A 13,036-nucleotide genomic window follows, 5' to 3' on the forward strand; every position below is an offset into this window, starting at 1 on the left:
GGTCATTTAAAGAGAATCTACATGTCTTATTTGACTTTCCTGAATGCAATTTTAAGGGAGCTGACATTCTGTGACATTCAGTTTTGTGTTTGTGGCTTTAGAGAGTATGCTGAGGACGGCCAGTAGTCCAGACAGCCTACGATCACGAACACCCATGATAACCCCGGACCTGGAGAGTGGAACTAAATTGTGGCATCTGGTGAAGAACCACGACCATTCGGACCAGAGGGAGGGCGACCGAGGCAGCAAGATGGTCTCTGAGATCTACCTGACACGGCTGCTTGCTACGAAAGTAAGTTAAAAAAAACTCTTAAACTTCACTTTGAACCATCCGGGAACAGTAAAACTTACCACTGAAACTCAGACTGATGGCATATTTTCAGCACTATCCTCTCTTTAAAGTAAAGGGATCCACCTCACTTATTTGATGGCAGAGGAAACTACTAGTAGAGAGAGAGAGGAGACTACTAGGAGAGTCTGCAGCTCATTGAGCAGTCTTCAAATATATCACATGCGAATGTGAAATGAGGGTTGATTTTCACTGTGTAGTAAAGGAATTCAGGTAGGTGGGTTTCGAGCCAGTGGCCAGTGTAAAGGATGTTCAAAATTCACCCTATTTCCCCTATTTTTTATATCCAAGTATCCGCTGGGGAGAAAAACGTTTGTATTTGTTTCCGTTGTTGATGGTAAACACTGCAGGAAGCAGCTGGCATCTGTAGGTCAATGTGCTTCCACCAGCAGCTCTGGTTTTCCCCACTGAGGCTCAGATTCGTACAATGTACAACAGAAAGAAAAAAGGTTTTGCTTAACTTCTTCTGTATGTTTTTTATTGTGTCATGTGTCATACGTGTAAATTGGGCGGAGAAGTGGCTGTGTTGTCGAAGCTTGTTGTGTTGGAGAGCAGAAAAGCGTAGCTTAGTGCTCTCTGAAGACTTTCAATGTCATGGGTGAATATTTAGCTGATGTGGCCAATGTATATGCGGTATAAGATTTCTGAAAGACCTGCCGTAGGAGTAGTAGTACCTTAAATTGTACTGATGACTCTTATCTATAACAAGTTGTAAATCTGCTTATTTAACGAAGTCGGTTTGGATAAAAGCGTCAGCTAAATGACATGTAATGTAATGTAAATGATGTCTGAATGCTATTTTGTGTCCTCATGTTGTCTTTAGCTGTAGCAGTCGTTTGATCATTTCATTCTCAATAGACTGAAAAAGAATCACCAACTGAAATGTACATATCCTGCTTTTATATTAAACATTATATACTAAACACATCGTAGAAGTGACAAATCAAGGCATTAGTGAATGGGGCTTAGGTTAATGCCACCCTGGTGGGGTTTCCCGACAGCAAGGACAAAGCTGGGTATTAGGAGCATACCAACCGTGGGGAAAAAGAAACTTGTGAGTCAAGGGCGAGACCAATGGAGGCAATACATATATTAAGAAGGAAGAGGACCAAGCATGGATCCTTGTGGTATTCCGGTGGCAACTAAAAGCTTGGACGCTGTGTCTTCCGGCGACAAACAATTTTGGTCTACGAGAGGAAATTGAAGACTTGAGCAAGGCCTGAACACTGTACATCTGTAGGGTTGGTAGAGGTCTATCAGTCCTCATATTATAGATGGGTTTAGAGTGATCTGTTGCCAATTTCTGTTAGTCGTTGTGGGACGACCTAAACATTTTATTGAATAAGTACTTGATTGAAGATTACTTGCTATTGTTTATTACATTCATTGCAACAACATCTGTAGTACTGTAAGAAACATAACAATTCCTTCCATCTTGGATTCATGCAGCGTCCAGCTGTCTTTTTATTCCCCCTTTAAGTCTCTGGTCATTGTCTCTTTTCTAATTGTAGCATCAGGAGGGTAATACAGCAATGGGCAGTTGCAAGAGGGCCAGCTTTTCAATTTCAACTGGTAATAATAAAGAAAACAGATTAATAAAAGGTGAGCTTGTGGTGCAGAGTGCAGGGAGGCAGATACAGGAGGTGTCAGGAGACGGTGATTTGTTGAGGGACTGAAGATTTAGCCATGCATGATGACAAAGCAGAAAGGCAAATGCAATTGAGAAACTCATCTTGTCCTTGTCTCTCAATAGCTGTCTTTCTGCGTCTTGTTTATGCAGATCTCGGTACTTTGATCTGCGGCCGGAACAGGAATTCATTCCTGTTCCATTTCGCAGTGGCTGACTAAATGTGATCCCCAAACATTTCCTTCGTAATAGGTTCTGCCAGATGGAGAAATCTGGAAAACAAATGCGTTGTTGGGGAAATCCTTTTAGCTACATTTGATGCAATTATGTTGAGGCATTGTCATTGGAGGGGAGCTCCATCCAAATCCTCGAGCTGGTGTTCCTTTTGATTCTGTAGAATCAGCGGCCAGAGCGACGCAGTCAGGGAGCCCGAGATATCCCTGTGATTCCCACTGGGGCCATTCATACTGGAAATGCACAAAGCTATGGCCCATTCAGGGGCTCTGGATACAAGTGGTTGGAATTGGTACTTTGTATTCTGTCATAAAACAAAGGGAAAATAATGTTTATGATCGTTGTTCGCCTTCTCTCTGGGATTTCATAGGGTGGTTGATTAACCAGTCCATTTCAACTTGGCTATATAGGATTATAGAAGGTTTGTGAGGTTGTGTGGGAACGTCCAATAGAATCAAATGAGATCCCAGGTCTCGCTTCCGCATTACAATTTAAATCTTTAATGTCTAAGACCTAGAAACTAGAAGACTAATACAGTATGTGCACAAAATAGTTGAACTTCTTTGACCTTCCAGTTTAAATTCCTCTCGTTTTCCCTTTTTTTCCTCGTCCTTTTTGATCAGGGTACGCTACAAAAGTTTGTGGACGACCTTTTTGAGACCATCTTCAGCACGGCACACAGAGGCAGCGCCCTGCCGCTGGCCATCAAGTACATGTTCGACTTCCTGGACGAGCAGGCCGACAAACACTCCATTACAGACTACGACGTGCGGCACACCTGGAAGAGCAACTGGTAAGTGACACACGTATTTAGTTACCACGCTTATTTTTTTCTTCTGGCCAAACTGTTGTTATGCAACTGTGATGGTCTATATACAGAAGTACTATATTAAATCAATAAATCCAAAATGCATAACAAATGAAAACAATCGCCTTGTCTGATTCCTGATCATAATTTAATGGACAATTTAATAAAATCGTCAGAGATTGCAGTATTTCTTTGCGTTTATTGCAATCACAGGTTTTGCTCTTTTCCCACAGACAGTCTTTTTTTCCAATTAATGCTCTTTTAAAGTTTTCTACTAGTTGACTGCTACATTGCCTCAGGGCCATAGCACTAACTGTGCAAGATTTATACAAACACAATATCACCCATCACAAAAATAAGCTTTAGTGTGCATACGTTGCGTGAAATGAAAATATATCAAATCAGCTCTCGCTTCCATTTTCATTTAATTACGTGTTGGTCTATTTTGTTCTTTCTCTCCAGTCTTCCTCTGCGGTTCTGGGTGAACGTCATCAAGAACCCCCAGTTTGTCTTTGACATCCAGAAGAACAGCATCTCAGACGCCTGTCTGTCCGTGGTGGCGCAGACCTTCATGGACTCCTGTTCAACGTCAGAACACAAGCTTGGAAAAGACTCCCCTTCAAATAAGCTCCTCTACGCTAAAGACATCCCCAACTACAAGAACTGGGTCGAGAGGTAAGTCAAACTCGACCAACGGGCACTCAAATCCACATTGAGGGCAAAGACAGGTCTTGATATTGTGTGTGTTGCTGGGAACTTGTCTTCAAAAAAAGGGTGAGGTGGAGTGGTGAGATAAATTACTCATTTTAAACAACTCAGCTAAAAACATCTGTACGATTAAGAGAACATAACAGATTGAACTTTATCCGCTAGTAGCATTTGAAGCATTTCCCTGCTCTCAGAGTACACGGTTCTATTAAATTAGCGCAAAAGAAGTCGTGTACTTTAATTACCGGTTGCCCCAGGCCAATGAATATGAAATACAGTGCACACAGAGTAGAAAATATCCCTAATACCAGTTCTGTCTGTGACATTTTAAGGTCGCCAATCGAATTTACGTCTTAAGACAAAAAAAATCCCTTTGGGTATCAAATTCATAACAGCAAAAAAGAAGCAAAAAATCACACGGATTTGCTGAAACTATCTGACTTCTCTCACTAAAAATAACTTTTCTCCCATCGTCTGTAATTCAGCTCCAAACCAACAGTCCTTGTTTCTCTGGCAATATGAAATGCAGTTTCTCCCACTTCTTCTTGTAGGAGAGAATCAGGAAGTATATACACCATAATCATTTTTTAAATATCTACATTTTAAACTGCAATTTTTTAAAACACAAAATGGCCATTTTAAACGAGATTAATGATTGTTTCGGGTTGTTTTTTATCTATGTATGCTTTTTTCTGTTTTGTTGCTTCATTGTTTTATTTCCACGTGTGTTTATGTGTTGTGTAACTTGTGGCCATCATCGTGCTCCTAGTAAAAGAGTTTAAAAATCTCTATGGGATTGACCTGGATAAAGACAGGTTAAATAAATCCGATGAATGACTTGTCCTTTGTGCATGGTCCATTTCTTTATTTTGAGAGACACACTTGGACGTGCTACAGCGAGTCCTAAGGCTTTCACGGAGTGTGTGAAGGCACTATGAGATATGGATTTATAGGTGATGGTTAATTGGGTGAAGTTAAACCTTGATTTTATAGCGTCTCTTAATTCACGCTGAACAGCAGCTTGCCCCGGTGTAGTAAACCTTGAAATGGTTGATTATGGATTCTGCAAACAGATCTGTGTATAGCTCAATATTAGAATTTATTATTTAAATAATCCTTTACTTTCTAAAGAGTTTTTGCTCTTTAGGGGCATTCAACAGCTCTGAGATATACCCGTTAATGCTATTATGTTATATTAACAAGGGACTGTATGAAACGGGAATGGGGGGAGCTTGTATGCATTATAGTGATGATGCAGATATCAGATCATCCTTTAATCTTAAAGTTCAAAAACAATATGAATCTGGTGAAACAAAGGTCCTTCCCTGCTCTCCCTAAAAATTAAATCTACCCTTTTATCGAAATAGAAATACGTTTTTGATGCTCAGGAATGTTACACAGTTCTCTCCTCTTCCGCAGTGTCTTGATGCTCATGTCCCTTCTGTGTCCATTCGTTCCGTCGGTCTTCCAAAAACATACTGAAACATTAGCTAAATATTGTAAAAATGGAATTGTCAACTGCATCAAAGCTCCAGTGAGAAGGCCGGCCACCAGCTGCCACAGTTTGCATTCAAAATATATAATATACAACATGTACATTGAGTTTTGGATGGAATATGAAGGGCCCAATGCATAAAGCCCTTGTCTGAACTGTCCTCCAGGTATTACTCGGACATATCCAGAATGCCAGCCATCAGTGACCAGGACATGAGTGCCTACCTTGCAGAGCAGTCGCGCCTGCACCTCAGCCAGTTCAACAGTATGTCGGCGCTGCACGAGATCTACTCCTACATCATCAAATACAAAGACGAGGTGAGCAGAGTGCTGAACGATGGTTGACTCGGTAGCTGTGTCACATCACTTGACTGACTAGTGCCAAGAGGTCATTTTCATTCAATTACACTGAAACCCAGCCCACATCGCCGAGCGCTGGAAGGTATTATCACCATTAGGATGCACAATTATGGCGTGAGCTTAACACATTATGGCGTTAATGGCGCTTCATTATCAGAGGCTTGCTTGAACAATCCTACAGCTGCTGCCTGCTGATTAAAAGTCAGCTTTACTTTTCAACCAGGCGCGTGCACGTTGTTGTTTTTAAAGAAATATTTAGACATTTTTGCTTGTTGACTTTCTTGTTGAATGATGAGAAGATGAGTACGACTCCCCTTTCTCAGACTTAAAAATGAAGCTACAGCCAGCAGAGGTACAGTTTGGTTGCCTGGGCAACCATCTTAAAGTAAATAAGAAGTAAATAAGAGCATCACAGAGAAACCCTAGGTGTCATGTCAATGTCAGGTGACATTTCCAGTCTACCACACATTAAAAACTTGCTGTTTGAATGATTTGAACCATCAGATCAAGTTAATATTTAAAACATATAACATATCACCTGCCATTTGCTTTCATGCTTAAGCCCCTTTCACACATGCAGTCTATCCTTTTAATTTCCAGTAGCATTTCCTGCATATGCTCTGGTGTGAATGGCACTAGAATGAAAGCAGTACCATTGCAGGGTTACGTCTATCTAGTTTTTCACCATCTTCTTTTTCTTCTCTTCAGTCTTGAAATGTTGCATAACCAACTTTTGCTGGACTTTGCATTGTTCTCCCATCTCTTCTGGCATCACCATGACATGTGTGAAAAGGTCCAAGCTTTAATTGCTCCTGAATGTGGTACATGTGGGAATAATGCAAATCAGTAGCACTGTCTGAAAAGGTCATCCGGGTAATTTTGCAGGAACTATGTGTGGGGCATAGAAGGTAGATGAGATGATTGATTCCACTTTCATTTCTGCCCGATCAAAAGCAAGTAAAAAACATAAATTTGTGGTCTAAATTGCCCTTGGTTGGGTGCATCGACCCCTCTTAGGCTTCAGCTGGTTGCCTGGCAACCTCACAGTGACGACATGGCTCGAGGAAGTCACTGCACTGGCAAAGAAATAGGCCGGCAGATAAGTTCAAATATTTGATTCTTATGTGGATTTTTCTTAAGAATTAAACAGGCAAGATGCTAATTAGTGGATTTAGAAATGCTGGTTGTTCTTCTGCCCGTCCATACCTTTACATTCCCCTACCACGAATAGTTGACCTGCCTCTCACTCTGCTTGCTTATAGGCATGCACATGTCTCTGTCAACCTCTGCTTTTGTGCAGTGAAAGGTTGCCTCCCCCCTGCTTCCCTCAATGGAGGCAGTATTACAGTACTTTTGCTGACTGATTACAGCTGGCTCCATTCAAACCAAGTGCTCCCCTTCATTACAGCCTATTATCCAGATGTAGGCAGCTGCAAAGACTCCATCGCCCCTAACACATATGCTGACCTTACACCCACAAACGCACAGAGCCAAAAATGTATGCAGACGTGCTTTACATGCTAACGCACACACTAACGCTAATGCACTATACACATAGTTGCTGAAGCTGAAATGAATGAGCACACATTAAGGGCTAAAAAGCATATTATACCGCAGTTATAGGATTGAAATTAGTGGTTACGGTGTGATGATTTTGTTTAATCTGCTTCCACATCCCTTTTCTAGATCTTGTCGGCGTTACAGAAGGACGACCAGTCGCGCAGACAGCGGCTACGCGGAAAGCTGGAGCAGGTCATTGACACCATGGCGCTGGCCAGCTGAGGACCGGCCCGTCCTCACGACGACCTTCGACACGCGTGACATTTTTTGGCCCTTTGACGTTAGAAGTCTGTCCGTTACCCCCTTCACAAACAGCAGCGGAAAGGACTGCAAGGACACAAGCGGCCAGCAGCAGCAGCAGCAGCACACAGGAGAGACGGCAGAGTTTGGAACTGAGGCCACTCCGGGGCTGGCTTTTTCTTTTTCTCTCTGAGCCACCAACCCAGCTCCCAACAACCAAATCAAGCGCACCCTCAGCCTCAGCCATTATGGACCTCAGCTCAGAAGAGCGTTTATTTTCATCAAGGCCCTCATCTCATCTAGACTCCTACGGGTGCAGCACTTGGGTACTTTGTCCATGATCGGCATCGGCACACTGCTGACCAAAAAGCTCACCTAGCTGGATCCAGAGCTGAAATGCTACTGCAAAGGTGTAGGCCGCCAGCGAGGGGCTCTCCACAGCCAAGGCTACAAGTTTAAACTGGCAGCCAATAAGAAACAAGGATCTTTTATTTCCTGGCTGTCCACTACTGTGAGGTCAGAGGTCGAGGTCGGCTACAGCGCAGCAGCCTTGGTGCTGGTAAGGAGGAAGAACTTTGCAGGGAAACTCTTCCTCCAGAACAAACTCTGCAACCTGTGATCAACATTTCAGGACATTTTCAGTTTCATAATTCCGCTTATGTTTTATAAACCTATTTCTTTCCCTCCTTTAACTGCCTCCTCTCCCCCTGTGCTGTGCCACTTGTGTCACTGCTGAATTTGCACAACAAAGCTAAATCAAATGAAAGAAAAGGATATATGAATATATATAGATATAGATATAGATATATGAATACATACCTTGTTTTAAAAAAAAAATTGAAAATTGAAAAAAAAAAAATGTTTTCCATAGTGGTGTACAAAAAAAGTTTGAGAAGACTATTTGATATTTCCAAGTTGAAAACAATGAAAACACAAGAAAAAAGTCGTCCTGTGCCATGTTTTACTTTGAATGTTGTTTAGTGCAAAGAGACTTCTTTTTGTTAGAGGAGATGTGCTATGATGAAAATGTTGACATGCTTAGTGACTAAAAGTGAAATTTTAAACATATACATACATATGTATATATGTGTGTTTGTATATGTGTATATATACAAATATATATATATACACATATATATTACACCGACCTACAGTGCTTTTGTGTTTGTTTTAGGAGAAACCAAATACATGGCCTGGTCAGCTGATTCACACAAAAGACATTCCTGTGGAAGCCACTAAAAAGGCCCAGCAGAGCATTTGAGAATTTGGTACACTGCGCTCTTCGACTTCTTGATGTAGTTTTCTAGACTTCTCCTCTTGCCTGAAAAAAAAAGAAAAAAAAAAGGTATGGGTCAGGCCCAACTTGGGTGTGCAGAAGAAAGGTGAAACAGCGCTGTCTCATGTTTTGGCTTGTTTTCTCGTCTGCAGTGAAGACGCCCCGGCTAAAGGTACCCCCTTTTGAAATGTGAATGTGGTTTATGAAAACAAAATGTAGCTTGATTTATGTAAGTGATTTTGTACCGGTTGAAGGCCTTTCTCTTTTTTTGTTTTGTATTGTGTTTTGATAGGGTTTAAAAAAACTGAATTGTTTCCTTTCCAATACGTGCTGTTCAGCATTATCTTGCAATGCTTAAAAAAACAATTGATACATCAATGACACATTCCTTTCTCCTGTGAGTGTAAAAATATGCTACACGGTCAATAACAAACTAGAAAAATAGATTGAAAGATTGATAAACCAAACAGGGTAATGTTTACTGTGTGCCGTCATCCATCCTGTAAGAGTTTGTTTGAAACATGGAGCACTAGAACGGGCGTCTCAAGTACCGGGTCAGAGGTCAGAGGTCAAGATCAACTCTGTTTTGAAAGCAAACAACTGAACAAAGCAGATTATAATGCATCCGATGCATCCTTCTTCAAAGGAAATTGTTGGAGATGCCTCAAAACCATTTCATGTTTTTTCCTCTTCAACAGTGCATCCCTCTAATTTTTTTCTGACTTGCAACTGTGTGGAAAAGCCTTTAATCAGCTGACGCTAGAGTCACCCATTTTTGATCATGATCAGACAGCACAGAACTTTCCAGATGCATGCTGGACCTCTCGAGCCTTGGCTTAAAAGTCGGCTTGAGTTGGCGAAGGGGAACCTGAACGATGCCAGCCTTTCTTGGGATGTGCTGTGGTGATAGATGGCTGTAACTGCAGATTTAGTAGATCCCAGTGAATCAGAAACACCCAAAACGCTTTTAAGCACACGAAAAAGCCCCCTGCGATACGACCCACCCATGGACCTAAAAACGTGCCTATGCTGCAGTAACGTTGGGTGCGTTTAATACTCTGATGGCAAAGATGGCACATTCACACACTAGAAGATTTTTGAAAGAACTTTGAAAGCCCAACCCGGATAAAAACATACCTATACAGTACTCATATTTGTTAATTGTATTTATAAATATGATAAGCATCATCCTTTTCACATAAGTTTTTACAAAACTGTAAACTAAGTAAAAGGTATGTGAGCAAAGCTCCAGAAGGCATTTGTTTGAGGCTGGGATTGGTTAGTTAGTAGTCACTTATGCCCTTGTGGTACATTCAGGCCCAGGCCTCTTTTTTGTGTGTCTTTGAGCAGCAATTTCTCCAGAATAAGCTTTCAAGAACTGGCAAATAGCAATCAAGTTCAGGCAAGAATGAGATCTAAGTAACCGGATTTCTCTTTTTATGTGACAATGAGGCATTGCAGGGTGCTAGCTGCATGTTAGCTGATGTTGGTTATTGCAGTTGAGGCAGCTACCTAGCTAACATGCTAGTCTAAATAGGAATCCTACTACATAATGAATGATTTCCAAGGTGCATTGGCATGGAAGTTATACACTATTTTCCCTGATACTGGACATCAATTCTCTGCGCCCTTTCACATTTAGACATCACTTATTTTGTCTAGGTGTTAACTTTTTGTTTATTTATTTAAAGATGCATTCGAGACCTGGACCAACCCTTAACGCAACCTAACCAATTGCATGTTCGCTTGGCATTTAAAAGGCATACATTACCCTCGATGGATTCGTTCTTTTAGGATGCCGTGTTTGGCCCAAATGAAACATACTGCGTACTACGTGCTTAAATACTGGAACCACTGATCTCCGCAGGGTAAACCGAAGCTTATTTTAATCCACAACAGGAGAAAGTTATCTCTAATCGACCTTTCAGTTCTTCCATATGAAGAGTTAGCACTAAGTTAAAGTCATTGAAATACTCCTTCATGGAAAGTATTACGTTTTTGTATTTACGCTTGATAAGTGGTGAATTTGATGTAGTGTTATTTCCACACTCAAGCACTCTAATGCATTCTGGTACATATGATTTAATGACTGAACCAGCCTGATGCATTTATGTCTGGCTGTTATTCACTTGCTCAACTCTTCTTTTGATGGGGATCGTTTTAGAGGTGTGGAAATGGTAATGAGGCTTAGTTGGTGAAGTAAAAATGCAAAAAAGCGAAATCAGCGAGATGGCAGCAGAAAGCTCACTTGGTCTCTGGTTCTGTTGTATCTTAGTTTCGCTTCTTGTTTTCTGCTTTACCACTTGTTGGGATATAAGATGAAAAGACTTGGGCAAGGCAGAGGAAACACTTTGAAGGCCGCTTCATTATCCATTCCGTTGCATCTGTGTAACTTGACTTCCACATAGTTATATACAGTGATGAAGGAGGGAGGAGGAGGAGGGAGAGATTCTCTTGGCGATTGACTTCTGCAGATCTGTTCACCGGGGCTTTTCTGGCTCAGCCCATCCTGAAAATGGTGAATTTCCTTTAATGTTTTCAAAGGGTCAGATTCAAGGTACCTGTCCAAAATGTGTAATATACATGTTTACAACATCATGCAAGATGAATGTTGAAGTGCAATAGTTCTGTTAGTTGTGAGACTGAGATGATAGGTTTGTGGACAGAATGGCTGGCCCTTAAATTATGTCATTTTCTTATTTTTGTTTGACAAACAAATGACTTTTGGATCGTTGGTGTGTTATGTTCATTCACTATGATTCACCCTTTTTCACGTTCGGCTGAGCTAAGCTACTTTGTGACTTTAGCTGTGCACTTAAATCTACTCCTAAAACAGAAATTGGTATCGGGCCACTCTCAACAAACAAAGTGAATCATCTCATTTCTCAAAATGAAGGAACTGTGCTTATTTGCTTTCATGGTGAAGCGTTAAAGAGATAATTGAGAACACCACCCTCAAATCTGTCTGAGTGTGAAGCTGGGGGAGAGAATATGGTTAGCTTAGCTTAGCATGGAGACGCGGAGCAGGGGAAATAACCTGCTTACCTCTGCCCAGAAGTAAAAAAAACAAGCACTGAGAAGCTGGTTAGTTGATTTATGTGTGCAGAGACAGGCTAGCTGCGCTCTCTGGTAACTAGTTCCTCTGCTAAGCTAAGCTAACGGTATCGTAGCTCTAGCTTGATATTGAGTATAGGTTGCAGATCGGAAATTGGTATACTCAAATTGGGAATAACGGCATTTCCCAAAATGTCAGATTATTGCTATTTTTAACCAACCAAGATAATAATTCAGGAACCTACAACCATTTTCTTCAGAAAGAGATCTCTGAATTTATTATGAAATGTTTTGTGAAATGTGCTTATTTTCAGTATGGGCTGTACCCTCCAACATGGCTGCTCCTGCAACGCACAAACTTAAAGCCTAATGTGTCATGTTCTGTCCCCTCCCTCTTCCCTTTAGCAACACTTTGTCACAAGTTTCACATCCCTCGGGTTCTCTCCTGCTTCCACACCTACTGAGTTCACTCAGATTAAAGTACACTTCAGAGCATATGATACAAAAAAAACCTTCACACACAGATTAGGGAAGAGAGCGGTAGAAAGAAAAAAAAATATCTTGAAGAGTTTTAATACTTTATGAATTATGATACCTTTTTAAGAGTTTCAGACTTGAAGCTGCTGTGACAGGTTTTGGCTGTTTCACGCCTGTGTAAATATCCTGCTCTTTCCTATTTTGCAGATTTATTACATGTAAATAGACACGCATCAAGGAGAGATTAAACATGTTTTTTGCTAAATCTGTGTCGTCTGACGTTTTCATTCCCCTTCCCTATATAGCCCACTGTCTGACTTATGGATTTGAAAGTCATGAGATGTTTTAAGTCTATCTCAAGTGCATGCCACAACAAAGCAGCTTGAAGTATCAAAAGCAGTACATTTGAGACTAAAATGTTATTGTATACATTCTGGTGGAGTGAAATCTGCGGCTTCTGTTGGATTCCAGCACTTTTACACCGTGATGGTGATGAGGACATTGAGAAAGATAACAAACAAAATGACAATGAGCCTTTGCAGACATCCTTCCTGAAGCAGGCCAGGAAGATGTAAACAATGGCTACAAGAGAACAATCCGTATCCACTCATTTTCCCAGACTCCAACGTCTCAAATGATTCACTGGGTGGAGAAAATACAGGGTTGCGTGTGTGCATGTGTATGTGTTTTTGTGTGTATTGCACACACATTCAACAAAAATGTTGCGGTTAAATTACATTACATGTAATTTAGCTGACGCTTTTATCCAAAGCGACTTACAATAAGTGCATTTCCACATAGAGATACAAACTCAGAAGAACAAGTAACAAGAAAGTACATTTTTCCTCA

General features: G+C 41.0%; 1 protein-coding gene across 2 annotated transcripts in view; it reads left to right on the plus strand.

The window, feature by feature from the left end:
- The window catches only part of LOC119206810 (plexin-A1-like), a 189,511-nt gene extending 177,021 nt beyond the window's left edge, over window positions 1–12,490 (plus strand). For both annotated transcript variants that reach the window (XM_062563282.1, XM_062563286.1), the window contains exons 29-33: window positions 102–292; window positions 2,834–3,003; window positions 3,481–3,693; window positions 5,388–5,538; window positions 7,267–12,490. In XM_062563282.1, coding sequence (XP_062419266.1) covers window positions 102–292; window positions 2,834–3,003; window positions 3,481–3,693; window positions 5,388–5,538; window positions 7,267–7,362 — 821 coding nt within the window. In that variant the 3' untranslated portion in view covers window positions 7,363–12,490. The remainder of the gene's footprint in view (window positions 1–101; window positions 293–2,833; window positions 3,004–3,480; window positions 3,694–5,387; window positions 5,539–7,266) is intronic.
- Window positions 12,491–13,036: the final 546 nt, after the last annotated feature.

This window comes from Pungitius pungitius, chromosome 1 (assembly GCF_949316345.1).
Source record: "Pungitius pungitius chromosome 1, fPunPun2.1, whole genome shotgun sequence".
NCBI classification, from domain to species: Eukaryota; Metazoa; Chordata; class Actinopteri; order Perciformes; family Gasterosteidae; genus Pungitius; species Pungitius pungitius.